The sequence below is a fragment of the Chaetomium globosum genome, genomic scaffold, assembly GCF_000143365.1.
Source record: "Chaetomium globosum CBS 148.51 scaffold_6 genomic scaffold, whole genome shotgun sequence".
Lineage (NCBI taxonomy): Eukaryota > Fungi > Ascomycota > Sordariomycetes > Sordariales > Chaetomiaceae > Chaetomium > Chaetomium globosum.
The window spans coordinates 3,684,315-3,711,029 of record NT_165981.1 but is presented as its reverse complement, the minus strand read 5'-3'; the positions used below and the strand labels follow the sequence as shown (position 1 = coordinate 3,711,029).

General features: G+C 55.8%; 10 protein-coding genes across 10 annotated transcripts; 4 read left to right on the top strand and 6 right to left on the bottom strand.

Moving 5' to 3' along the window:
- Positions 1 to 431: 431 nt before the first annotated feature.
- Positions 432 to 1,662, bottom strand: CHGG_09523 (uncharacterized protein; the record flags this gene model as incomplete). The annotated part of the gene is made up of 2 exons (XM_001227449.1): positions 432 to 971; positions 1,159 to 1,662. 2 exons carry the CDS (start codon positions 1,660 to 1,662, stop codon positions 432 to 434), a joined length of 1,044 nt encoding a protein of 347 aa, XP_001227450.1.
- A 701-nt stretch (positions 1,663 to 2,363) lies between these two features.
- Positions 2,364 to 3,843, bottom strand: CHGG_09522 (uncharacterized protein; the record flags this gene model as incomplete). Its single annotated transcript, XM_001227448.1, has 4 exons — positions 2,364 to 2,573; positions 2,627 to 2,785; positions 2,870 to 3,172; positions 3,337 to 3,843. The coding sequence occupies 4 exons, from the start codon at positions 3,841 to 3,843 to the stop codon at positions 2,364 to 2,366; spliced, it is 1,179 nt and encodes a 392-aa protein (XP_001227449.1).
- Positions 3,844 to 5,184: 1,341 nt separating this feature from the next.
- CHGG_09521 (uncharacterized protein) lies at positions 5,185 to 6,330 on the top strand (the record flags this gene model as incomplete). The annotated part of the gene is made up of 3 exons (XM_001227447.1): positions 5,185 to 5,407; positions 5,468 to 5,828; positions 5,883 to 6,330. The coding sequence occupies 3 exons, from the start codon at positions 5,185 to 5,187 to the stop codon at positions 6,328 to 6,330; spliced, it is 1,032 nt and encodes a 343-aa protein (XP_001227448.1).
- Positions 6,331 to 6,532: 202 nt separating this feature from the next.
- On the bottom strand, positions 6,533 to 8,084 carry CHGG_09520 (uncharacterized protein; the record flags this gene model as incomplete). The annotated part of the gene is made up of 2 exons (XM_001227446.1): positions 6,533 to 7,632; positions 7,874 to 8,084. 2 exons carry the CDS (start codon positions 8,082 to 8,084, stop codon positions 6,533 to 6,535), a joined length of 1,311 nt encoding a protein of 436 aa, XP_001227447.1.
- A 709-nt stretch (positions 8,085 to 8,793) lies between these two features.
- On the top strand, positions 8,794 to 10,080 carry CHGG_09519 (uncharacterized protein; the record flags this gene model as incomplete). Its single annotated transcript, XM_001227445.1, has 2 exons — positions 8,794 to 9,345; positions 9,442 to 10,080. The coding sequence occupies 2 exons, from the start codon at positions 8,794 to 8,796 to the stop codon at positions 10,078 to 10,080; spliced, it is 1,191 nt and encodes a 396-aa protein (XP_001227446.1).
- Positions 10,081 to 10,175: 95 nt separating this feature from the next.
- CHGG_09518 (uncharacterized protein) lies at positions 10,176 to 11,201 on the bottom strand (the record flags this gene model as incomplete). Its single annotated transcript, XM_001227444.1, has 1 exon — positions 10,176 to 11,201. The coding sequence occupies one exon, from the start codon at positions 11,199 to 11,201 to the stop codon at positions 10,176 to 10,178; it is 1,026 nt and encodes a 341-aa protein (XP_001227445.1).
- Positions 11,202 to 11,575: 374 nt separating this feature from the next.
- On the bottom strand, positions 11,576 to 15,858 carry CHGG_09517 (uncharacterized protein; the record flags this gene model as incomplete). Its single annotated transcript, XM_001227443.1, has 3 exons — positions 11,576 to 13,971; positions 14,744 to 15,505; positions 15,711 to 15,858. The coding sequence occupies 3 exons, from the start codon at positions 15,856 to 15,858 to the stop codon at positions 11,576 to 11,578; spliced, it is 3,306 nt and encodes a 1,101-aa protein (XP_001227444.1).
- A 1,426-nt stretch (positions 15,859 to 17,284) lies between these two features.
- Positions 17,285 to 18,705, top strand: CHGG_09516 (uncharacterized protein; the record flags this gene model as incomplete). Its single annotated transcript, XM_001227442.1, has 2 exons — positions 17,285 to 17,309; positions 17,384 to 18,705. The coding sequence occupies 2 exons, from the start codon at positions 17,285 to 17,287 to the stop codon at positions 18,703 to 18,705; spliced, it is 1,347 nt and encodes a 448-aa protein (XP_001227443.1).
- Positions 18,706 to 20,380: 1,675 nt separating this feature from the next.
- CHGG_09515 (uncharacterized protein) lies at positions 20,381 to 23,674 on the top strand (the record flags this gene model as incomplete). Its single annotated transcript, XM_001227441.1, has 4 exons — positions 20,381 to 20,514; positions 20,680 to 20,809; positions 20,996 to 21,124; positions 21,446 to 23,674. 4 exons carry the CDS (start codon positions 20,381 to 20,383, stop codon positions 23,672 to 23,674), a joined length of 2,622 nt encoding a protein of 873 aa, XP_001227442.1.
- Positions 23,675 to 24,263: 589 nt separating this feature from the next.
- Positions 24,264 to 26,386, bottom strand: CHGG_09514 (uncharacterized protein; the record flags this gene model as incomplete). The annotated part of the gene is made up of 3 exons (XM_001227440.1): positions 24,264 to 24,653; positions 24,708 to 26,180; positions 26,273 to 26,386. The coding sequence occupies 3 exons, from the start codon at positions 26,384 to 26,386 to the stop codon at positions 24,264 to 24,266; spliced, it is 1,977 nt and encodes a 658-aa protein (XP_001227441.1).
- Between the last annotated feature and the right edge of the window lie 329 nt (positions 26,387 to 26,715).

Sequence of the window (26,715 nt, the reverse complement as noted above, 5' to 3'; positions counted from 1 at the left end):
TGGAAAGGGGGAGGTGATCACCAACGTTCAATGTGAGCTTCTGCTTTCTGCCTTTATTTTCGAGGAGCCGATTGCTAACAACGGCCAGGCCTCTACGCAGACTACTGGTGTTGGTCCGGCACCAACAGTAAAGGGAAGACGGGTGTATTTCCCCAATCATATATCGACCTGCAAACTCTCCGCGGGCCGGCGCCCAAGCCAGAGAAAAAACAGAGCAGGGGCAGGAGTTTCTTCGGGTCTCGTTCCAAAGGGGATTCCTCTTCAAAAACTAATGCTGGGCATAGAAATTCGGTCGCGTCTTAGAATAGATACCCAAGAGCCACACGGGGCGATTCATAAAGTTCACTCGCCTTTGCATATGAAACTAAACAATTCAGAGTGTGAAACCTTTAGAACAAACGACACAATAATCATAACGCCTAGCCTCGAATTCAAGCCTTCCACTCCCCCAGCAAGCCCTCCAGCAGCTCATGCCTCTTCACCGCAGCATCAAACGTCAGGTACTTCTCCTTGGCTCCTGTGGCCTTGACCTCCGCAAGGCCTTCATACAACGCCCCGATACCCCTGGCCTCGTGAGGTAGTTCGTTTTGCCACTTCTCCCAGTCCCATTCGACCTTGGTCACCTCGTCTGTCGCGAAATCGTGGATCTCGATAACACGGGGCACCGTCGCGTCGCTAACCTGCAGGAAGGCCGACTTGGGCGAGATGATTCTGATCTCGCCCTTCTCGCCGTAGATGGTCCACTCGAAAACCGGCTCGCCAGGGAAAGGCTGGCCGCGACGGAGCCGGAAGTGCAGGGTCGCGTTTTGTTGCGTCACGGCCGACTCGTCCCACTTTCCAGCCACCGAAATCAAATCGGGCACGTCCGAGCGTACCGTCCTAAGGACCTTCCCGTTCCCGTCCGTAAGCGGGACATCCGGCCGCTGGAGGTGGAAGTCCCCCTTGACCGAGGCCAGTTCGCCGATCGACCCCTGGATCAGGGAGAGAACTACCACTTGTTAGCACTCCTCCTTTGTTAAAACAACCACCACGGCACAGGAAGCACGAACTATGCATAAAACCAATCGTGTAGATATTCCCTCCCACGGCCCTCTCCGTGAAATACGCCAGCCCCTCCGGGACCGACTCGCGACCCATCAGCCCCCCAAACACCCTCACTTCAGAGCTCAACACCCTCCCAATCCTCCCCTCCTCCAACAACGCCTTCACCTTCAACGTCGGCGCCGCCAAACCCCCCTGCAACCCCACCACCGTCCTCCCACCGCCCACCCTCGCCGCCTCCGCCAGCCCCCGCGCATGCTCCACATCCTGCGCCAGCGGCCACTCCACAAACACGTCCTTGCCCGCCCGCACGCTCGCCAGCACCGTCTCGTAGTGCTTGTCCACGCGCGTGTTGCACACCACCAGGTCCACGTCGGCGTCGGCGGCTAGGTCGGCCGGGTCGCCGTAGGCGCGCGTGGAGGGGGGAAGGGAGTACGCGGTGATGGCGGCGCGCGCGGCGGCGACGCTGGAGTTGAGCAGCGCGACGATCTGGTATTTGGCGCGGCCGGGGGCGGAGAGGAGGTAGGGGAGGTGGGCGCGGGAGGCCCAGGCCGTTTTGGCGGAGGAGGAGAGGCCGATCAGGGCGACGCGGATGGGGGTGGTGGTGGTGGTGGCGGCCATGGTGGGTAGCGGTTGGGTTATGTTGGGAATTTCGTTAGGGGGGTTTGGGGGCGTCGTGTTGGAGGGATTGTGAGCTGGTAGAGTATGTGGACTGAATGGATGTGGGATGGGGGCTGGGTGTTGTTAATTGGGGATGGTGTTTGATATGGTGTTGGAGCTTCGGTTAGAGTGGCCTGGTGTGTTTCAGGTTATGTTCCGAATGCCTTGATCACAGTATTCACCACATCCATTTCTTATATAGACATGTTTTGCGACTACCATTGTGTTGTTGTCGCCCCATGTATTATAAATCAGCCTTGGCTTCAACCCCTAACTTTGGGGCCTTACAAATCAAGGCATTTGTCATACATGCAGTTTCGCAATCACGACAACCATGACGTTATGGGGTCACGTCCATATTCGATCAACACATGTGAGGAGCTCCTTCGGCTTTCTATGATGATTGCGAGGGAATTTAGAAAGTGTCAGCTCATGGCGTTTGTAGGCAGTTGTGTAAAAGACTCAGGTAGACATGCGGTGAGGGTCACTGGCCAAGCGTCATACCCCTTCCCCTCCAGACTGTCCAAGATCCAAGATGAACGTTGACTCGCTGTGTTCCATCAAGGCGCATCCTTCTGGACCCCGCACTCCTCCTTCGACCCTTTGGAGGGCACCCCGCTCCGTTCCAATATGTCCAACATGGCTGGCGATGGATCAGGCAATTAATCCTTACTCCTGATAGCAGCTCTGATGCCCATGAAGCCTGCAATGGACCAGAAGCCAGCCAACGCCCCTGCCCGCTTTTTCTTTCCCTGTTCACCCATCACTTTCCCGACATCCACATGGACTTTGTCGTACAAGTTGGGCAGCGAGACTTCCGCCGCAGACGGTGGTACCAAGGCCGGTCGTACAGCCCCCAGAATTCCTCCTCGCTGTAGTATGTATGCGAGTAAAGCACCTTGCGACCACCCAACTCCGTCAGGACACTCTCCAGCTCCCTATTCTGATGGATGAACGTCCCCACATCCTCTGACGCGGCCCCCCATAGCCCGATATTGAGCATCGGCTCGGGCGGACCGTCCCTACTGAGACTACAGTACGACGGATGGAAGCTGGGTCTCTCGATGGCTTTTAGGGGGCAGAGCTATAGAGGCCAAATGTCTAGGTTGCCTGCCGTATAATCAATGAATGCCTCTGCTGTGCTGTATGGTAGAGACAAATACTGGACCATCTGGCCAAACGACATATTGCTCCCCTGCAGGGCTCGATACAACATCCGCGTGTGCATGAAGTCGTTGAGGAACCAACGTGTGAAGCGGTTGAAAGGGATCAGAGGAAAGTGGGCAAAAGCTTGGGCGCCGACCCAATAGCCGCTGCGGTCGTAACGGAAGAGATATTCAGCGAGTGGGATGTAGTCCGTGGGGCGTCGTCGTCGACTCGGTGATCGGCTGGCCCGGGCTGGAAGTCGGCTTTTTTCTTGGCGTGAAGATAGAACCACGGGTCCCATGCGCCGCTGAAGGTTTGAGGACGTCTAAAAGGAGGAAGCTCGTCGGTCAACTTTCCTGTCATTATCAGCCCAACTGTCCTGGAGAAGAAGATGCCGTTAACAAAGTCATTCGACGGATTTTCGGTGGCCCGTCGTACGGCTGCCAGAGTTTTTGCAACGGTGTCGTATTAATGGTATTCCAGTCTCACAAAACGCCGAGCCGGGATCAGACTGAGCTCAAGCTTGGTGACGATACCTAGGGTCCCGGCAGTACCAGCAGCACCCCTGAAAAGGTCCGGATGTTTGATGGCTGAAGCCCGCACGACATCTCCGCTACCCAACACCAACTCAACGGCTTGGACAGTCTGATCGAAAAAACCATATCGGAATGGACTGCTGTCACCCGCACTGCCAGAAAAACCGCCACCCAATGTGATTCCGGGGGACTCCATCACGACGGGCGGTACCATGCCACGAGCCAGCGTGGCTTGGACGAGTTTGTCCATAGGAACGTTTGGCTCAACCACGGCCGTTTTTGAGGTCTCGCTAATCTCGAGGATGTTGTTGAGGGTGCTGATGTCAACAACTTTGGCACCGTGAGCTGGCCGAGTGGAATTCGTCGAGCCATGGAAAACCCGAAACGGCTCTCCGCGTGTGAAAAAGCGCCGCACATTGGCCGCTATGCGATTGACATTTGACTCGTGAGAGGTAGCCATCGTTGCCAGTCAATGGGATTGTCTTGAGAATGTTGGTGAAAATGCTTGCGTGGTCGAAGCTGGTGGACCGAGAAGGGCGTTTTTCGTGCGTGACAAGGTTGACTGGTAACCAACCCTTTCATCCCTTTCACGGGTGGCACAGGTCAGTTGGCAGTCGGCCTCCAGCCCAAGGCCTGAGCGCGATAATGGACATGTCTCAAACCAAGCTGATACTGGCTTGGGGGCCACATTCTTGTGAGCGACGCCGCGTGGGCGGAACCAACAGCATCAAAATGACATGGCCACCATAAAAAGGCAGCTGTTTGACCCCTGGCATCCCCTACGCCGCCCCCATGAACAAAATATCAATGCATGTGCCGCTCGGACTGGGTACTAATTCCGTCGTCATTTCGACAGGAGTGGCAATTCCTTGTCAAGTCCGTTCGAAGCCTGGAGCTTCTCCCACTAGATCTACCAAAATGTCAGCTCCTTACGCACAAGTTCGAGGGCATTTTCTTGCTCAGCTCTTTTCCCATAGCTGATCGTTCAAGTGGTTGAGCTTTCCAACACCTCTAATGGCAATTACGCCGGGTTTTCCGGGAAGAGAGAGGAGAAAGATGGAATCAACTCGCTAGCATCTAAATCGAGTTGGCAGGTACTGTAAAGAGAATGTGACAATGAAGGTGGTCGTCTTTGGGAAAAGGTACATGGTTATGAATAGAGTAGGGGCAACCAAAATACTAAAAATGACCTAAGTGAGCTCGGTTGGGAACCGTCTAGCCACGGTTATGATCACAATCGTTGCCGCAGTTGACGACATTGTTAGAGCCAATCCAAGGCTGATAACTAATCGCAAACGATATACCCAGTGCCATTGATTGCAGACAGTGTGGTGTGGTTTACTCAGCACCTCCGGTCTTTGTGGGGTGTCAACTGACCGCGAGGTCAATGATAAGGGGGAGAATTGCATGATCAGTAATCTTGGAACTGACGGGTCTACCGCAACCAACAAGGCCAGCACTATGTAGACTAGAAGAAGCTCGGGCCGCATCCGCTCTTTGTTTGTCAGCGCTTTGCAGGGAACCCCTAGGTCCAGGCATCAAGGGACGGGAAAGGGAGGGATTCGGGCCATGGAGTGGAATTGGAAGGAAGGATTGATTATACATGAGATGAACCATGTATGTGTCCTCAACCCATGAGGGTCTACGAAAGAATAAATACTGAATGTTCTTCCCGCTTTTCATTATCCTCAGAGCAACTCAACAAACACGGACCAACTGATCAAAAGCCTTTCTTCATTCCCAAGTTTATCAACCATACCTATCTATCTCTTCGATAATCGTCGTATCATCCTAATCCACCATGTCAACCAAAGGAACTGTTCTGGTCACCGGCGCCAACGGTTACATTGCCGCCCGAACGGTTGAAGCCTTTCTTAAGGCCGGGTACTCTGTCAAGGGCACCGTCAGATCGCTTTCGTCTGCCACGGAAGTGAAGCAAGCAGTCACCGAATACGCGGACAAACTCGAGTTTATTGAGGTGCCCGATATCACCGTTGCTGGTGCTTTTGATAGCGCCGTTAAAGGTGAATTTACGTCCAGTGAGATGGAATACATGCGGCTGTCAATTATCTAACCAAACGAAGGGGTTGACGCCATTGCCCATCTCGCATCGCCCGTGTCCTTTGACTTCACGGATCCCGAGCCCGTTCTCCACAGCGCCATCAACGGCACAGTCCGCATCCTGGAATCGGCGTTGAAGGAATCAAACATTAAGAACTTCGTGCTGATGTCCTCTGTCACCGCAATCCTCGAGCCGAAGACGGAAGACTACACTTTCACCGAAGCCGACTGGAACACGGCTGCTGAGAATGCCGTCGCCGAGCTCGGCAAGGCCACACCTGGTCGAGTCATCTATGCCGCGAGCAAGGTCGCCGCCGAGAAGGCCATGTGGAAGTTCCGGGATCAGAAAAAGCCAAAATTCACTCTCACGGCCATCAACCCCTGGTGAGTTAGCCAGACTCCAGGCCATCCAGCTGTTATGGAACTAACTCGAGATAGCTTCGTCGCCGGCCCACCCCTGGTGGTCCCCGCTTCGGCAGATAAGATCAGCATGTCGAATCTATTGATTCCACAGGTTTTCACCGGAAAGGCCCTGGAGGAGGCGGGCTTCCCGGGCTCCGACGGATACGTTGACATCCGTGACGTGGCTCGACTTGTTGTTTTTGGTGTCGAGCACGGCAGCGAGACAAACAACCAGCGGTTCCTGGCTGCGGCTCATTACTCGCCGGCGCAGGCTGTGGCCGATATTCTCCGGGAAGAGTTCCCCGAGAGGGCCGAAATCATCAAGCAAGGGACCCCGGGTGAGGGTTATTTCCCCGACTATCGATTTCCAGCGAGGTCGGCGTTTGACGGCACCAAGGCGGTCCGAGCTACTGGCCAGGACTACATCCCGTGGCGCCAGACCGTGTTGGACACGGTCGAAAAGCTGAAGTCAATTCTTGTGTAGTTGCGGGATAAGGTAGCACAATGTGGCACTGTACATACTGTTAGTCCGCCCCCGCTGGGACAAGCCAACTCTGGAATTGAAGTCGTCGTTGTTTTACTTGCTCTTCTCTGGATTAATCACGTAAACTATCTCTCGGTTAACTTGAATAACTCGTCTATCCCTCAGTGCCTCGCAGAATGTCAACTGGACCGTATCCGTGCTCCTAGAGGATGCCTAGGCGTTTCCAGAAGAAGGCACTGCCACCAACAACAGCGGTAAGTCCCGTATACACGATCAAAGTCCCATAACCACTCCCGTAGCCTCCCATGGCCTGGCCAAGCCACGGACGTCCACGGACCAGCACGTTGCTCAACGGGCCAGACACCACGTTGCCGATCCCCCGACCCGCACACAAAAAGCCAAAAAGCAAGGACGGGTCAACATACGCGTGCGTCTGTTCGTCCGAGTCCACCGGCCGCGCAATCTCCCGCATAATGCCCGGCCAGATGGAGGTGTAGCACCCCGCAAAAAGACCATATGCCACGCAAAAGGCATACACCCCCGCCAACGTGGACGTCAAACCCCACAGCACCAGCACCGCAACACTGGCCCCGACCGCCGACAACACAAGACATGTTGTAACCGGCAACTTGTCGGACATCGAACCCATGACGACCGAGCCCACGGCCGCGGTAATATTGACCAGCATGACGGTCAAGGTCGAGAGCATGGTAGATGTGCCAAAGGCGCCGCGTACATAGGACGGCAGATACACACCGGGGAGAAAGTACCCCGTCGCTTGAACAACGTTGGCCAGCTGGTGCAACAAAAACCGGGTCGACAAGACATAGCGCAGGTTGAAGCGGTGCCGCCCCATCCCCGGCGCCGGCAACGGCAGTCTCGGCCTGACCAAAAACGACAGCGGAAGGGCAAGCACGAACAGGACCACCGCCCACACGCGCAGCGCCGTGCGGAACCCGTATGCGGACAGCAGAAACTCGAGCAGCAGCGGCAGCACAACGCCGCCAAACCCGGCGGCACTCCACATGATGCCGTAGGCCATACCCTTGCGGCGGGCAAACCATTCGTCGATGTACAGGATGCTGGGGCAGTAGGCGAAACAGCCGCCGATGCCGAACAAAACTCCCTGCGTGGCGATGAGCTGGCCGACCGTCGTGCACAGCGAGCTGAGCGCCATGGTGAGTGCGGCTGAGACGAGCCCGCCTAGGGTGAACCAGCGTGCCCAGCGGGGGCGCAGGCGGCAAAGGGCGATGACGAAGGGCGTGGCGATGTACATGACACCCTGGGTACAAGTCAGACTATCTATATATTATGAGTAGGGGTAGAATTGCTTTTACAAGTGTGGTTGTGCCCACTACCGCAATGCTGCCTTCGCCCTTGAAAGGGAGGTGGGAGGAGTAGTAGTCTTGAAAGACGCCGAACGAGAAGCCGAACCCTAGAGATGATGAATTGCGTTGTGTCAGTCTGCATGAATATTGTCGATAACCAGATACATGTAACCAGAAGAAGGAAGAACCGAGGCAAGGTAAGGTACATGACTTACCCCACACGAGGGCTTCCACAGCCCAGCATGCAGCCAGAAAGAGCCACGCATCTTTGCCTGTGTCGGTGGGGGGTAGTGAAAACTCAGGCAGCGTTTGAGTGTTGTTCTCAGTGACATTGGTGTCTTCAGCGGCCGTCACTCTCGTGGCTGCCGCCGGTCGGTTCCGGTTACCGGCATGCAGAGGGCCGAGTTCGACAGCAGGGGAGCTCATGGTGGCGTAATAATGGTTGAGATTATGGACGCACGGCTGACTAGAGTCGTCGAGAATCAGGTTGCCCCGAAACCAGACTCTCCCTTTTCTGGTCCAGACTACTCGGTCGGGTACCTTTTCTATTCAATGTTTTATGGAGAACGAGGAACCTACGCCAAGCCCTCGTTGTTGACCTTCACCGAGAAGAGTCAGTCGCCGAAAGGGCGCCGCATACGGTTTCCGCCAAGCCTTGATAGGAAGGTATGGAGCCAGCCATTGTGGAGCTCAAAACACCAAACATCCAAGATTGGGGATTGGGGATCCCTCTGGTCGTCACCCACCCAAATACTGATCCGACCGCGGATTTCCGCTGGAGTAATTCCCAAAACGGCAATACTCGAGCGACGCTAACCCCCTTTTCGATAAGCTTTATCTCTTGTGGAAACCTCGCGTCTTTGCGATCCCGGCGCCTGGGCGAACTTCGCTCGATTGCTTCTAGTTTTGGCGTTTTGGAAATGCCTGCGCCATGGAGTCCACCACATCAATCTTGGGGACGCGTCATGATGAATCTCCCAAATCTGTACTTAAAGCGGCGGAATCCCTCTACCATAGCCCTGGTGGACCAGACAGAAAGAGAGAAAAGCCATTTCCGGCCACTCCTTGATCCCCCATTGCCAGCCGTGTATCTCCTTTAACCTTTTTAACATAACTAGTTATAGTTTCTTTAACCATGCACTTCTTCATTCTCGCTTGCATGTTTGTGCGCATGGCCCAAGCTGCCATGGTCACCAGTCACCCGGGTCCGTTCTCAGTCTCGATGAGAGTCAAAGCCTTGACAGACCAGGCGCGAACAGACCCTTTCAACAACAAGTCCGAACGGCAGGTGCTGTTGTCAATCTTTTCGCCATTGCAAAGCTCCACGGATTGCTCCCGGGACGTTATTCCGTATATGCCGCCGGCCACGGCGGCCTCCTACGCACCTCTCTCCCAGTCGGCAGGATTGCCTGCGACCATATTTGGGTCGTTTCAGTTGGATTTCTGCAAGCCAACACAAGGATGTCGAGGGATAACCGAGAAGAAACCGCGATTCCCCTTGATCCTCTTCTCTCCTGGACTTGGGGAGTCCAGGCTCCTCTACAGCGCCACTGCCAAATCAATCGCAGCCCAGGGCTACATTGTAGCAACAATCGATCACCCTTACGATGCCGAGGTGGTGGAGTTCCCTTATGGCGCTATGGTTCGGAGGAACTGGACTCAAGGTATGGAACAGCAGTTAACTGAGGTAAGCCAACCCTTTCCGCAAAACACCACATCTTGGCCCTTCTCTTCGTCGAATTACCTTTCAAAACAACAAGACACGTGCTCACGCACCTTTCAGATCCGCGCAGCCGACATATCCTTCACCCTCTCCCAGCTTAGCCACCTCCCCACCTACCACCACTCATCCCAACCCCTTTCCACGGCTCATATAGACCCCACCCGCGTCATCGCCATGGGCCACTCAGTAGGCGGCGCAGCCGCCGCGCAGGTTCTACAGCAAGACCGGCGCATACGGGGCGCTATCAACCTCGACGGCCGGTTGTTCAGCCCCGTCCTCGAGCCGTCCTCTTCGCGGCGGCGGGCGGGGAAGCACATCGTCAACGGCCGGCCGCTCTTGCTCCTCGGTCGGGACAAGCACGCCAACGAGGACCCGACATGGAACCAGTTCTGGCGGAGCATGCTGCAGCACGGCAAGCCACGGCAGCTGGCGGCGATGCTGGGAGTGGCCGGGACCACGCATGCTTCGTTTACGGACCTGCCGGTGTTGATCGGGGCGCTGGGATTGTCGGAGGAAGACCAGTCTCGTGTGGAAGGGATGCTGGGTGTGGTTGGTGGCGCGAGGATGCAGCGGATTCTGGCGGAGCTGTCGTCTTCGTTTTTTACGGGGGCTTTTGGAGGGGGGTATCAGCGGTTGGTAGAGGCTGTGGAGGAGTTGGAGGAGGTGTCGATGAGAAATAGCACGTTTATGGGTTTGTAAGGTGTCGGTCCATCTAATATCCTGAATACCTAGTAACTACCCACTGCCTACTACCTACTACCTCCTGAGGTAACTACGTGTTAATACTGACGAAATTACACCTTTGCCTCAGCATCTTCCTCCCGTGCCTCCTCCCCCTTCAACTTAAACTTGTTCACTTTCTCATCTGCCCAGTGTGGCCGGGCGTCAAAGCTAAACTGCAGAATCTCCGGCCGCTGATAATGCCCCGCGGCATCAATCCAGACTTTGACCACGCCCAGCTGCTCAAGGTCGACCTCGGCCTGGACCAGCTTCTCCTCGGCACCCGTGTGTGGTCCGGCAAGAAACGCACAAAAGGGGTGGATGACTGAGGACCAGCCGCCGCCTAGCTTGACAAAGTCCTGCTCGCCCAGATTCTCCCGCATCCAGTCGAGACACGTCTCGTCGACATAGTTGGACGCCGTCACAACAAAGACCTGCGCCGTCAGCGCGTGCGCCTTCATCAGCGCCTCGATCTGCGCGTCCGCCACCGCCTCGAACCCCCTCATCGTCGACAGAGCCGGCCAGGCACCGGCGTGAATGTGTTGGCCCTGCGTGAGAAGCGCTTGTCGTGCCCCGTTCATGGTGTTCTCCCAGCAGGCCAGCCCGCCGAGGTTACATCCCAGGGACAGCGGGAAGTTGCGAAGGGTGCTGCCGTCGCCCTGCGCCCAGACCATGCGCTCGACGTAGGTCGGCTGGAGCTTGCGGTGGACGCCTAGGATGGTCCCGTCGCTGTCCACCGTGACTTGGGTGTTGAAGAGGGTATGCCCGCCCGCCACGCGCTCTGACACGCCGAGGCTGACGGCCACACCAGTGCGGCGACACGCGTCCTGGATGCCGGCCATGTCGTCCCCGTTCGGCTCGACGACCACGCTCTCCTCGGCATACTTGGCGAGAGCGCCTGCTTGGGTGATGGGAGGGTAGCACTCGATGAAGTAGGGGTAGCCAGGGATAAATGTCTCGGGGAAGACGAGAACCTTGACGGCGGCGGCCCCGGCTTCTTCGATCAGACGGATGGCTTTTTTGGTGGTGGCCGCCTTGTTCATGAAGACAGGCGCGGCGTGGGCGGCGGCCACTTTGAACTTGGTAAGTTTGGCGGACATATTCACGGACGGCTAAGTGGTAACAAACACTTGCCACGGATAAAGATCACGGCTCTCGTCGACAGGTTCTGAGAGCCAAGCAAGATGTCCACATCTGACCCCGCATTCACCACTGCATTGCCCATTGGAATGGCTGCAGGCGATGCCGCATATGTACATACAAGCAGCGGGCTAGACTCGTCTGGGAGACGAATGTATGCCTATGGCCCACTTAAACTTCCATTGCACTGCCAAAGATGCTGAGAGAAAACTTCACATATGTCATTCAGGCGACGGAGAGAAGTTTCCTATGCTCCAGCCGAGTCTAACACATTCGACTAGAACTGGAGTCTCTCGCGACTGGTATAGTATTAAGGCTTCTGACAAGGCCCCCACTAGAGGTTTTCCTGCTCTTCTCGGTCTAGGTCCTCATCATCCTCATCCTCAGCCTGAACCACCACCTGGATTCCCATCACATACCGCATCAACTGAAGGAGACGATCCTTGTTTCTCTCCAGCAGCTCATCAAAACACTTCGCCGCAGTCTGGAGAAGCCTCATATCCCGCACTATCACGGGACTATCATCGTCGCTGAATCCGTTAGCGGCCCAAAAGATATATCCCACCACCCATGGCAATTGAGTCTCGCGTTCCAGATAGGCCGGTGTAAACTTCTCAATCAGGAGGGTACTGCACCGCTGGTTGACGTCGCGCAGAAGCTGCCAGCATGTCTTGTGCAGCGCAAGATAGGGAAACGCGACTTCGACGGCCTCGGCCTGTAGTGCGAGGACAAGAGACTCGATCAGCGACGAGGGATCCAGCTGGCCTCCTTGAGACGGCTTCATCTGCTTCTTGGCGCGTTGGCGGGCGTCCTTGAGTGCCATCGTGAGAGTTCCATCGACGACCGAGCCATGGCTCTCAAAATTGCTTGCGGACACGGTTTGATCCAGAAGCTCGGGTGTCCAGTCAAATTGTTGACCGCCCTCTACATACCGACTGACGAACATGCGGGAAATAGGAGCCGCTTCCTTGATCCCCCGAGGGCCGGCGCGAGACTCTGGGTTGATCTTCTGGCGACGTCGGCCCGGGTTCGCAAACACAGCGGCCGAGACGCCCATTTGGAGACAGAACTTTTTGATATACTCTTCGGTGTTTCTTCCGGCGTCGCCGATGTGGAAGTTGGGCTCCCCCAGCATGGCGTACGCGACGTCCATATCAGTCCAATGGCGGAGTAAGAACTTCTCCTTCTGCATTGCATGGTAGAGTTGCCACGTGTACACGGCCGAGCCGAAAGCATTGGCGACGTCGATGCCGAACTGGTACAACTGCGCCCGGAAGTGGAAAAGCATCAAGCCAGAGAGAACTGGGGACGAGCGTAGAATGCGGTTTCGTGACGTAGTCGACGGCATTGGAATACCCGCTCTCGCAAAGTATTTGGCCTTGATCTCGTAGAGAGGATCCTTCTCAACCAGCTTCATCGTCTCTCGAACGGCTTGCAGAATTCGATTGTTGCCCTCAGGCCAGTTCTCAAACTGGAGACCCTTGTGGAACTCCAGATGCTCGTCAATTGTCTTCCCCATGAAATCGACCTGCCGCATCATCTCCTCGAAGGGACGAGTGGCCACGCTTCGAAGCTCGTGGTGAATGTCCAGGAAAACTTGGCCAGCAAAAACAAGGGAGAAGGGGATGGTGCCGGTCTTGTCCATTTCCGCGATTCCGCGCGTGAACTCGTCCTGGACGGGATAGCCGGCCACCATCCTGTTGACCGTGACAAGCTCTGAAAATATTTCACAGAGAAGAATCTGATCCTCGACGAACTTTTGATTTCCCTTCATCTTACTACGATTCCGTATGGGATCGTAGGTGCCGAACATGCCGTCCTTAAAGAGAGGGAGATGCAAGGGGTCAAGGACATCAGCCAGACTGCGAAGAAGGTTGTAGACGGTCATGAAAAGGTCGTCTGCAACTTCGTAGGTGGCGTAAGACGACTGGTCGCGCGCCTGGGCAATTGTGAACCCCTTGTGCAGGCAGCCGGACGCATAGAAGAGTTCAGCGAGGTCCCAGATGGAATGGCCTCTGAAGACGGGGGAAACCTCGTCGATGATGTTCCTGGCAAGGTCGATGGCGGTGTTCGTTCCAATGGCAGCTGCGGAGGCATCGAAGTGGCCATCCTTGTAGTTTGACCAGATCCAACGAATTCTCGCTCGAATCTCGTTAAGATCATTGATCATCATGCCGTACGCATCCAGTGCATCCTGAAGTGACGTCTGAGTTTCCGCCTCATATACGACATTGTCGGTAGGCTCGGCCCGAGGCCTCTCGATCGGCAAGTCCGTAGATCTATCTTCGGCGGGCTCGTAAACTGTCAAACCCGAAAATCGGCTTGGCAGGTGGTCCGGCGCGTTTGGCTTGACTGTGGCATCCTTCGGTGTTGACACCGCGGCCAAGTGCGGCTTGAGGATCTCTCGTACTCGTTCAAGAATGCCGATGAAGTGACTATGACCCCGGTCCGACGCGATATCAAGCTTCTTGCTTTGCTGGGTAATCTCCTTGGAAACAGCGGATCTGATGCTGATGACCCTTTCGATGGTGGCGTCGAAGGTAGCGGGCACCACGACCGAAGGCTGTCGTGAAGCGATCCACTCGGCGAGAGGAACGAAGTCTTTAATCGCGACCGTATATTTAGAGCTGGGAACCGCCGACGATGATGCATTTGGGCCAGTGGGGGTCTTCATTTGCCGGGCAGCCTTTCGCGCTTTGCCCTTCGGGCGGCCTTTGGGCTGAGTTGCAGCTGTTACAGAGGTTAGAAGGTCGGCGGGGTAGCCCCGCTTTTTGGCCGTTGATGCTAGCCATGATGCGACTGAATCGGTATCTTGCTTGGACTGCCCGTAGGCGCTTTTCAGCTGTGGTGGGAGCATCTTGTGCCAAGAACAGCGAGTTGCGGGTAAGCTTGATAAATTCGCTGTGTGAAGTAAGTACCGTAGCGCGCCACCCTACTCTGTGAAGATAGAGTTGGGTAGGGTTTTAGAGTGCGAAAGGAGTTTTCGCTGCACCGGACGGTTTTGCGGGCTGAAAACGAAGCCAATTAACATCTTCCCTTGGCATGCAATCTACGGATATAAGATGACTTGCATATGGCGATTATAGCATTTCCCACTAAATTCATCTTTTTGTGTTGGGGGCTGCTCCTGAAGGAGTTGCCCATTGATTGTGGAATGCATTTTGAAAGAAGCATCATTTTGGGTTAAAAACCATTTTCTGTTAAATGACCATCACCCAAGGACAAAATGACCGTGTGAGATGAACAACCACTTATGATGTAATTAGTAGGACACGTCCCGATATTTATTTTTTCATTTGTATATGTTATTATTGTTTCCTACGCCGTTATACCCTAAAGGGGGGGGGTGCCGGTCCTACTACTAGCTAGCCTATATAGGAAAACCGTGCTAGGGAGCCCTAGCCGGGTGAAAAACCTATGTATATACCGTTCTTCCAGGCCATCGGGTTCGGAGACTTCGTCGCTCTACAGGTTAAAGGAGCCTACTCAGTCCCCTGCATACCTCCCTCCTGGCCTTGGCCGGCCAGCGCTGTATTAACCCGCATCGCAAAGGTTAGCTTTCCCTGCCTCGGGTCTCTTCTTGCCCCCTCCTGGGCTATACCGAAGCTGGGGGGTCGACCCCGGAGCCGCTTCCTTTTTCCTGCTTCTTGGAAGCCATCGTCGGCTTCCTCCATTGGATCTTGGACCCCCTGGGAGGTAATATTCCGCATCTGTTGTAGTGGCTGTTGTCGTTGCTGTTTGTTCTGAAGGGCCAGCTCAAAGGTCCTCGGCCGGAAAATGTATGCCTCCCTTGCCGCACCCCGGGCTTTAACTGCTTCCGGGCACCACCGTACCCAGGCCGGGTGCCTCCCTCCACAGGCCGTACACCTAAGTGGGATCCTATTTTCCAGGGTAGGGTATTGGGCCTCCCCTGCCCTCCCGCCCTCCCCGTGTACCCCTGCCGCACACCGCGGGCAGGTAGCCTTTCCCTTGCAAAACCGGTGGGTATGCCCCCATCTCCAGCACTTATAACACTGCGTCACCTGCAGTGCTCCCCAGTATGGCTCGCAGTCCAATAGCTGAGCCTGCCAGAGGACCCCTTCCTCACACCCCTTCTTTGCCTCCTCCTGGCTAGCCAGGCTAATTAGGGCTGTAGCCCTCGTAATACCTTCCCTTGTTGGGATCCGGAACCGAACTCTTTCAACTGTCGACAGTCCAGTCGACCTACCGAACTCCTCCTCCGTTACCCCCTGCAAGTCTCTCTTCAACATCCCCTTCGCTAGGACTGTAAAGGTCCTCTTCCTCTCCTCTGCAGCCTCCACGAAGGCCTTTGTTATCCACCCTCTATTCCCCTCCTTTTCGTGCCACTCCTTTGTTTCCATGTCCCTAAATGTAACGATCACATCACCACTTAGGAGCCTTTCATTTGTATATGACTTTTAGTAAGAACGTTTTTTTCTATAAATTTCATGTGGGAGCAATAGGCTTACGGGACTTCTTGTTCACACGGGGAGTCCCGGAGGTTCTGACTCCTGCCTGCGAGTGTGGCGAGGGGACGAGAGACTGCCGAACACCTGGTAGTGTGGTGTTTGGCCCCACCAGTGACTCGAAGATGGGAGAGAACTGGAATTCGGACATGACGGGGCTTTTACTCTGTTCTACACAGCATCAATCCCACGACTGCACGGCTCGCGAGGAGAGTTCTCGACTGGCTGATGGACTCGGGGAAGCTGCCGATGTACAACTTAGCCAGGAGGCTCGAGCTGGAAGCGGCGGCCTGAAGCGCCCCCGTTCGGAGGCCAGGAGGCCTCCTCTCTTTGTATATGTGGGCTCACTAAAACACATCGCTCCCTTGATTGTTGGTATGGGTTTTTCACCCGGCCCGGGAAGGGCACGGGTTTTCCTGGTACACTAAATAGCTGAGGGTCCGGCACGCCCTAGGGCATAACTAGCGGAGTATGAATAATAATAATATAATTCACTCAGAGTGCCCGAAGCCGGTAAGACAAACGCAACCCCCGCACCTGGGGCGAATGATCATCCTTCACAGTTACAACCCCACACCAACACCACTCGGAATCTCGGAAATGCACTCACCACCAAAACCAACCACCGCAAAACTTACTTCTTCCCCGATAGAGCCTGGAATCAGGGAAAGAACCTTTTCCTGTTAACACCCCCCCCCCCCCCCCCCCCCAAACACCAATTAACACGAGCAGCCACTTAACGATGCGCGAACCAAATTCTTGTGGGTTGGTGACTGAGATATGCATTGAAATAATGCGAGATTGCCTTAGTTGTGCTGGTTCTAGTATCGAACATGTGGGCGGAGAGCAACTCCAACCCCGCCGACCTAAATTCTGCCCGACTAGGTTCGAGAGAAACTCTGAACTCAACGAATATGATGGTATTTAAAGATGCGAAGGCTCGAGCAAACCCAATAATCTATCGCCCAACCACTGAGACAAGCCGTATAGCGTTGAATCGGAAATCGAAAGCAACGCGAGCAAAAGTAACGGGAGCATAAGCAAGCAACTAGCCAACCCACTGCTCAACTATCAAACTGATCTTTTTTTTAATTTATTTTGCTCGCTTGCTTCAATTGAATTTATTCTGCTCGGTTTTCTTGGCCTCTTCGTTTTCCTTTTTTCTCTTTTCTTGTTCCTTGCTCCCATTTCGAGTTCGGGTTTTTTGACTAAAGGGAGAGCAGTACGGCTAACTAACCAGAGGTTGATGATAATAGGGAACTTGATCGCTTCCTCGAAAGGGGTATGATCCTACTACTTGATTTAAAAGGGAAAGCAAGCAAAAAAGACCGAAAAGCCAAGTTATCTAAATGAGTAATGCTAGCCGGGCTGTGTCAGTTGGCTGCCCGGGCTGTGTCCCACTTTTCTGGCCAATGAGACAACAGACAGCCAGCCCACTGCTTCCTGTTTTACAGGAGTGACCGTGCCCGCTGCGCGCGGGCACGCCAAAGGAAGCCTGGAGGAACTTGCCGGCTGCAGGTAGGCCCCATAGCGGAGTCAACGATGTAATTGTCTTTTTTTTTTTTTTTTATTTCATGATGGTTATTGACGAATGCTGGGAAAGTAAGGAAAGGTGGTTTCTCCAGTCAGACTAGCGTCTAATCGTACAGTCGCGCCCTCTTTGTTCTCCGCTGTAGACCTCTTGCTTTTGATTGGCTCGGGAGAGGGTTATCGCCCGTTTGGCGGGATCCCAATGGTCCTGTTCTTCGGGGACTTCTTCCAGTTCGACCCCGTCCTGCAGACCAGCCTCCTCTTGCCGGCGGCGCCCAGGGACCGTGGCGGACAGAGACCGGAAAGCTTGGCGAAGCATCTCGCAGCGCACAGGCTGTTCCTCCAGTTCACAACCGTTGTCATCCTCCAGGAGCAGGTCCGCGCGGCTGGTTGCCCAAGGCTTCGGGGCTTCCTCGGGCGCCTGCGCAACGGCGAGCAGACCGAGCTGGACTTCCAGCGGCTCAGTCAACGCCTTTATACACCGTCGTGCAAGGCGTCCTTCGTAGACGGTCTGAGAGCCATCACGCCCCTGAACCAAGACCGGTGGGACCTGAACATGGCCGCCGTTGTCCAGTGGGCTCGTGCCCACGGCAAACACATCTCCATCTTTGTGGCCAAGCATGACACCGATTCGGGGAAGCGACTAAGTGTGGAAGAGCTGTGCCGCGTGCTTCGCTACGGAGACGACTCCCAGTTGCCAACCCCGGGCCTGTTCTTCTACGCTCAAGGGATGCCGGTGGCGGTGACTCGGAACCAGTTTGTCGGGCTAAAGGTGGTCAACGGGGCGCCTTTCAAGGCCGTCGACATCTTTCCCGACCTCGCCGCCGGCACCATCGCGCTCGCCAGCGATGTGACTCTTCATCTTGGACCGCCGGTGGCCGTCCTCCTTCAGTCAGACGACAGCGCGGGCCTCGCCATCCCCGGGCTCCCCAATGGCACGATCCTGATCAAGAGCAAGACGGTCGCCATCCCGAGCCAAATGCGGGGCAAAGAAGGCAGATGGAGGGGCAAGCCGGGTTTCAGGTGGGTTACCCACAGAACCGGGCCTCTCTACACCCCGGCCTTCGCTATGACAGATCAGAAGAGCCAAGGCAAGCAGTTCTCCAACGTCCTCATCAACCTCAAAGGCGTCCACTCCAGTGGCACGGCGACGCGGCCCAGCTTCATGAGCCTGTACGTGCAGCTGTCGAGGGCGCAGAGCTGGGACGGGCTGCATCTGTTACGGAAACCGGCGCGCGGCGACTTTATCGAGCCCAAGAATGTGCTTGACAAAGACATGAGGGAGGCCATCCTCAAGCTGGAACGACGGGGTGAGGAGACCAGACGGCGGTTCGAGCAAGACCACAGGCACGAGTCGTGGTTTCAAGAATGGGAGGCCATGCCTGAATCTGGCCAGGGGACTGAAACCGATGACGTAGAGGACGCGGCGCTCTGGCGAGACCCTGGGGTTTCCGAGCTCAGATCGTAGCACAGCTCTCCAACGTTGCTCTGTTTTGGAGCTCTTTTCCAGCGGAATAAGCTGCTTCAATTAATATTTTTCTTCTCACCTTGTTGCTTGCCGTGTTGCCCTACAACCTACATCCTTTCGTGGTCGTCAGTGAAGCTGCCTAGGGCTGCGCCATCTCATTGGCTCTTATAAAGCGGGGCCAGCCCCACAGCCGACAGACCCCAACAGACCGTCCGTGCACCACCACTGCCAAGCCCAACTTCGAGACGCTCATCGTCAGAGGTAAGTTCCTCCGGGCAAAACAAGATGGCTCTCCTTCCACAATCGTTAGAATAATGACAGTAAAACTTCACAGTATACAGGAAAAATGGCACGGCTTTTTTTATGGGGCGTTTGATGGGGCGTTTTATGGGGTTTTTATGGGGCGGAATTGGTCCGTGCTTGGAGCATGGTTTTTCTCGGAAAAGGAACCTTTCGGAAGTACTCGTTCCTCGCACGTTCCTCCAGGCAAAGGAACCTTTCGGAAGTACTCGTTCCTCGCACGTTCCTCCAGGCATACGGCAACAAGAGTGACCGTGCCCGCTGCGCGCGGGCCCGCCAAAGGAAGCCTGGAGGAACGGGCCGGCGCAGGTAACCCATAGCGGCATCCGAACCGAATATCGTTGGTCGATCAGTTTTAGGACGGTTGACGAATGTTGGGAAAGCAAGCAAAAGCAGTTCTTTGGTCAACCTCAAAAGCTAGTGTCAGAACAAGCCCACGGCGGCTTGCGCCTAGGACCTGGGTTACGTGACCCGGGGGCCAACCAAATTACTGGTCGCCAGAAAATCAGACCAGTTGAACAAGTTGAAGAAGAACAACGAACAACAAGCACTGCAATTGACAGCCATCAACACCCTCTACTCCGTTCCTTTTGACCCAAGCCTTCAGTGATCTGCTCAATGCCTTGAAATACCGCTGGTTCCAACAGCTAGTCATACAGCCGCGCCTTCTTCCCGCTGTGGATCTCTTGCTTCTGGCCGGTTCCGGAGAGCTTGGTTCCTTTCTTTTCTTTGTCGGGGTACTGCTGCTCGAGACGAGTTGAGCGTCCAATAGTTTCTTTGTGTCCGAACCATCGTTCGAGTCATCGCCATCTGGATCAACGGTTAGGTGAGCCGTGGGTCTGGCAGGCGGCGATCCTGTCACGGAATGACCCCGAGGCGGCCAGGGCGGCCACAGCCGACAGCGCAGGACGCCGGCAGCCAATCGCTTAAGGACCAATAAGAACTGGATTATCACTAGTTGTCAGTGATAATGGACGATTATCACTGGTTGTCAGTGATAATGGGCGATTATCACCAACAGAGTGGTGATACTAGATAGTATATAGTCACTCGTACTGGAGAGCTCTGGGAGTTCTCCAGTTAGCAATCACAACTACAGTTCGCTACAAGCTCGAAAGCCTACTGTTGAGACAAGTCTTTGTTGTGCACCCTTTGGCTGCACCGAACCTAAGCACCCTTGAAAGATTACCTTCGACCGAAGCCGAACCCTAACAGGACCGGGTCCAGAAGTAGGTTCGTCACAGATACATACCTGAAGATGGACCTGTGGGCATCTGATCGGGATCGGCCGTGATCGAGTCTAGCTGTGCTCCAGGGCTGAATGGTGGTTCGGTGGCTTCGCGTTCGGCGGTTTCTGGGGCAACCGGCGAGGAAGATGGATTCTGAGGCGAGGAAGTGGGATTTTGAGCACGGCCTAGTGAAGAGAACGGGTTTCTGCTTGCGACTGCTCCGGGGCCAGGCGATCGTGGTGTCGTTGGCAAGTTGCCGACAGGGTCCGATGATTTCGGCGTGGGTGTATTGTTGGTTGACGGGGAATTCTGCCGAATGAGTTCCCAATTGTCGGCGAGAATCACCAGAATTCGAACAGTAGGATCGACTTTCCGAGAGCCTTGGATCAGTCGCGGTCTAGGACCCCCAGGAGTCGGCCACTGCACGTGATCCACGACCCCTTAGGAAAGGGGTTTGCGGCGGTCCGCATCCACCCGGCCAGAGACTTCCAGGGTTGCTGGTCGACGGGGAAGAGAACGAGGACGTGGCATATGTGTATGCCCTCGCGAGGAGGGCGGTCGTTCTCTGGCTGCAAGTAAGACCCGAGTTTGGCGAACACCGAAGTCTTGACCAGCGGCTCCGGCCAGACTCCTTGCTTGATATGAAAGGTATCTAGCTCGACGGGGCCGGCAAAGGACACATGTGCTGAAGTGCTTGGCCAAGGAGCTGTCTGGTCGGGACCACCGAGCTGGCGGGGGATGACACTTGGAAGTGTTAGCAGCCAGGTCCTGCTCCAGTGCAAAATAATGGGGCGTACGGAGTCAAGCCGCCATCACAGGGCAGTGTCAGCGCCACCTGTACGGACTGGGTTTCGTCTGTCTCCTATCTATTAACGCCTACGCCTTGGAAGGTAAGTTTGAGCAGGACGAGAAATTTGTAGAGGTAGGTATCAGGATCCTCTTGGCGTAGAAGAAAAGGGTTTACAAGTCACATACAGAAACGCAGTCCTGCACCTCGCCCTCTTCGTTCCATGAGAAAGGTTTCAGGCTGAGCCAGCGGACGATGTACCAGGACTTTGGCGATCGCTCGAGGGGCAGCTGGGCGCCCGAATCCGCTCACACGTCCAGAATATCGCTCTGCTACGCGTCTCGGCGGACGATGCCCGTGCTGACCGAAAGATGCAAGGGCTAGAACAGGAAAACGAAGACGTCGTCGACGGGTTTGACTTGAGGACCGGGAGGGGGACGATGACGGCGTCGGACTGGATGGTGGGGGCATCGATCCACAGGCCCACTACGAAGCCTTCTTGGATGTCCTTTCAGCGGTTCGAGGTAGCGAGATCAAAGATATGACAGCGACTTCGGCGCTGAGGCGCTTGGACGAAGAGGCGAGGGCAGTTGACCCAAGCCAGGACGACAGCAATGCTGCCCAGCGTGGTCGCTATTTCTATACCATGCTACAGGACCTCCAAGACTCGCCTTTCCGCGGCATGGGATTGCCCAGCCGCGAGGAGATCGACGCGGTATTGAAGGTCCAGAAGAAAGAGGACAGCAGCGTCACGGCGAAGATCCAGGGCAGGCAAACGAATCCGTCTTCTGCGCATGCCGGCGAGCCACACGGGAGCCCACGGTTGCCCGTTCACGGATGCGAAAGATCTCCAGAAGGGGTCGGCCCGGGCGGACAGATGCGGCTCGAGCTCGGACGTTATGCAACATACGTCGATGTGGCCCTGGGGCTCACAAGGCACTGGACCCTGAACAAGCTCCAGTCGATGGCAGTCTTACTACCAGCGGCGTTCCTCGACGAGCGCGGCACGCGGCTGCAGGAAGAGGGGGGTCGGCAGCATTTCCAATACATCGGCGGCGAGGGCGGCACCGGCAAGTCTCGCGTCATACACGCCATCAAGGACATGTTCCGGCTGAAGGACGGTCTCCACACGCTGCTCCTGACGGGCGCCAGCGGTAACGCGGCCGCGCTTATCGGCGGAGTGACGCTGCACTCGGCGGCGAACATTGCGTTTGAGGGCAGGGCAGCGACAGCAAAGAACGTCTCAGAAGAAGAGAAACTGCGGTGGAAAAACATGATCATGCTGGTTATCGACGAGATCAGCCAGGTGGGCGGTCTCACGCTCGCGGCGGTGGACAGCCGCCTGAAGCAGTACAGAGACGACCACCATCGACCGTTCGGCGGGATCCCAATGGTCATGTTCTTTGGTGATTTCTTCCAGTTCGACCCCGTCCTGCAGACCAGCCTCCTCTTGCCAACGCCTAGGGACCCCGGTGGACAGAGACCGGACAGCGCTGCAAAGCACCTAGCAGCGCATAAGCTGTTCCTCCAGTTCACGAACGTCGTCATCCTCCGCGAACAGGTCCGCGCAGCCGGCTGTCCAAGGCTGCGGGGCTTCCTCCGGCGCCTGCGCAGTGGCGAGCAGACCGAGCAGGACTTCCAGCGGCTGAGCCAACGCCTCTATACACCGTCGTGCAAGTCCTCCTTCGTAGATGGCCTGAGAGCCATCACGCCTCTGAACCAAGACCGGTGGGACCTGAACATGGCGGCCGTCGTCCAGTGGGCTCGCGCCCATGGCAAGCACATCTCAGTGTTTGCGGCCAAGCACGATGTTGAGTCGGGGAAGCGATTGGGTGCGGGGGACCTATGCCACGTGCTCCGCCACGGAGACGACTCGCAGCTGCCAACCCCCGGCCTGTTCCTCTACGCGCAGGGGATGCCGGTCGTGGTGACTCGGAACCAGTTTGTCGGGCTGAAGGTGGTCAACGGCGCACCTTTCAAGGCCGTCGACATCTTTCCCGACCTCGCCGCCGGCACCATCGCGCTCGCCAGCGATGTGACTCTTCATCTTGGACCGCCGGTGGCCGTCCTCCTTCAGTCAGACGACAGCGCGGACCTCGCCATTCCCGGGCTCCCCACTGGCACCATTTTAATCAAGAGCAAGACGGTCGCCATCCCGAGCCAAATGCGGGGCAAAGAAGGCAGATGGAGGGGCAAGCCGGGTTTCAGGTGGGTCACCCACAGAACCGGGCCTCTTTGCACACCGGCCTTCGCCATGACAGATCAGAAGAGCCAAGGCAAGCAGTTCTCCAACGTCCTCGTCAATCTCAAAGGCGTCCACTCCAGCGGTACGGCGACGCGGCCCAGCTTCATGAGCCTGTACGTGCAGCTGTCGAGGGCGCAGAGCTGGGACGGGCTGCATTTGTTTCGGAAACCGGGGCGCGGCGACTTCATCGAGCCCAAGAATGTGCTGGACAAAGACATGAGGGAGGCCATCCTCAAGCTGGAACGGCGGGGCGAGGAGACCAGGCGGCGGTTCGAGCAGGACCACAGGCACGAGTCGTGGTTTCAAGAATGGGCTGCCATGCCTGAATCTGGCCAAGGGACTGAAACCGATGACGTAGAGGGCGCGGCGCTCTGGCGAGACCCTGGGGTTCCCGAGCCCGAATCGTAGCAAACTTCTTTGCCGTTGCTCTGTTTTGGAGCTCTTTTCCAGCGGAATAAGCTGCTTCAATTAATATTTTTATTTTCCTTCTCAACTTGTTGCCGTGTTGCCCTGCAATCTGCATCTTTTCGTGGTCGTCGGCGAACCTGGCCGGGGGTACGCCATCTCATTGGCCCTTATAAAGCGGGGCCAGCCCCACAGCCGACAAACCCCAACAGACCGTCCGTGCACCACCACTGCCAAGCCCAACTTCGAGACGCTCATCGTCAGAGGCAAGTTCCTCCGGGCAAAGCAACATGGCTGCTTCCACAATCGTTAGGATAATGACAGTAAATCTTCACAGTTTACAGGGAGAAATGGCACGGCTTTTTTTGATGGGGCGTTTTATGGGGTTTTTATGGGGCGGAATTGGTCCGTGCTTGGAGCATGGTTTTTCTCGGAAAAGGAACCTTTCGGAAGTACTCGTTCCTCGCACGTTCCTCCAGGCACTCGTTCCTCGCACGTTCCTCCAGGCATTGAGAGTTCAACGAGCGCAATTGAAAGCGGTCCTTTTCACGATTCTAATTACAATATAAAAGTACAGTCTGATTGGCACAGCTCAAAAATTCGCCGGCGCTGTTGATGACGGGCTAGCTGCAACGCGGCGTCCGCTCCTTCTCTTCTTCGCTGGAGGCGCCACAAAGCCCGTTGCTACTACAATCTCCTCCTGCGTCTTCTGCTGCGTAGGCCCTAGCAGCGCCAATTTGTTGTCGTTGAAGTTATCAAAGTCCGATCGGTTACGGCGAATACTCTGCCTGACGGGCTGCGGCGCGCGGTTGGTAGCTCTGCGAGGTGGCCTCGGCTGAGGAGCAGAGGAGGACGGCTTGGACACTCTGGCTAAGGAGGGGGGCCTGTTACCGTGGTATGGGATGTTCTTGTTCTTCGGGCGACCACGCAGAGTCTGTGCGACGTTGGGATCCTTGATGTTGAGCAGCGCATCGGCAAGATTCTGTCCGTTACCATAGGGTCAGTACAATCCACGAACGTATAAGACATCACTTACCAATCGTTGCCGCAACCACCGGCGGGGATGAATGTGCTCCTTAGTCAGCGGCTCCTTACGCTTCATCATATCGAGCAGCTTACGACTGCACGGGAGACGGTACTGGTTGGAGAAGGTGCCTGAGCAAGGTGGGAGATCAGGAGGATGCGGACGAGCATCAGTTGGCAGCGACGGCAGAGCTTTTTGATGCTGCTGGTTCATTAGAGCCAGCGCCTTCGTACCAACCTCCTTAGAGACAGCCCCAAGCCAATCACAGTGAAGGTACTCGTAGCGAGTACGAGTCTCCATCTCTGCTACCTTCTCAGTGTATGTACGAGCCTTGTTTCGGATCATCTCGATCGCCTTCGAGACGGCATAGAGGTCGGAGTTACCAGTGACAATGTAGGACTTCAGATCCTTATGGGCCGTCTCGGTAGGTGAATTGGTCCGTACGCCGAAGTTCTCATACTGTGAGATGAAGCAGTTGGCCCACTGATACCGCACAGGGAGGTAGGTGTTGGAGATGTAATCGAGTGCAGGCTGTTGGTCAGAGAATTCCTGCTGCAGGCGTGCCCACCCAGCATCAAAGTCCTCCTCTGTGTTGGCGTAGACGACATACGCCCATAGCTGACAGAAGCCGGTTGGTGTAAGAGGGATCTCTGCGGGTTGCTGACCGCGGCTAAGCATTTCGTTGGCGCGGGCTCTATCGTTGAGGTTCTGGATAGCCTCGTTCTCGGCAGCCTCCTTGTCGCGATTGGCGTCAAGCTCGTCTTCAGCAGGGCCGCCAGGCCCTTGCCACTTCCGCTTGGCGTTGAGGCTGACGTTCTGGTTGATATGGAAAATGCAGAGTTGAAGTTGGGTGTCAGGCCAGATGCCTGTAATGGAGGACCGTAAGGCATCCTCGAAGTCGGTGATGGCGACCTTAGGGCGCTCGACGTGGATCTCGGCCCTTAATGATTCGGGAGACTTGAGGAGGAAGTCGTAGCCCTCACGGCGTTCAGTTGACGCAAGACCGAAGGCACAGTTGTACAAGGACCCAGTATCTGCAGTGCCAGTAACCTGGAAGAGTGGCATCTTGAAGCGGTTGGTCTTGTAGGTGTTGTCAAACCCGATGACCTCCGGATATCTCCTCCACATGCCCTCACACCATGGGTAAGTCCAGACAAGGGCAACAGGGCGGGTAGGGTCCTCTCCAGCCCACTGGATGCGGTGATTATAACCCATGTCAAGAAGGATGCTGATGAACTGTTGGACAGCGGTCCTGCTGTTGAGCTCGCTGCGACGCAGGCGCTGGCGGGCGTTGTCGATGTCTTTCTGCTTGACGAAAGACCCAGGCACAGCATCTCTGACGATGGAAGCCGCCTCGCGCGATCCGATGGCCTTATGCTTTGAGATGGTCTGGAGGAGGTTCATCTGGGTGGGCGTCAACTTCCGGTGAAGCTTATGGGCGGATGGATCGAGAGAGGGTGGGTGGTTATGGGAAGGGTGTTTGAGCTGAAAGGTCCAGCGCCAGTCATCAGCAAGACGGGCAGAAGCAACGCCATACTAGGGGCAGTTGTTCTTCAAGGTGCCTGTCTTGCGGTTACCGAAACCTTCAGCCTTGCTAATAGCATCGCGGTCGCAACAGATCTTGAAGCGCGTAGGCTCCTTTGGGTCCCCTCGATAGTTGCCTCCGTTGCGTCGGACAACAGCGAAACCATGCTCCCTCGCGTGGGCCTGAAGATGAGCCTGCAGGTCGTTAATCGTCGCAGCGGGCTGACCATTAATTCCTCCGTCTGGTGGGTTCGGTATATCGTACGCTGGTTGTGACATGGCAACAGTCCCTATCGGCAAATCCATCGCACCGAATATCGGCGACGGCGACGTGGCGGTAAAGTTAGAAGTCAGCGAAGTTGGCAATGGAAAGGCAAGTGAACTGCAGGGGAGGGGCACAATATTCCCTGCTGTCTCATTGGCCAAAAAAGTGGGACACAGCCCGGGCAGCCAACTGACACAGCCCGGCTAGCATTACTCATCTAAATTTCGGTTG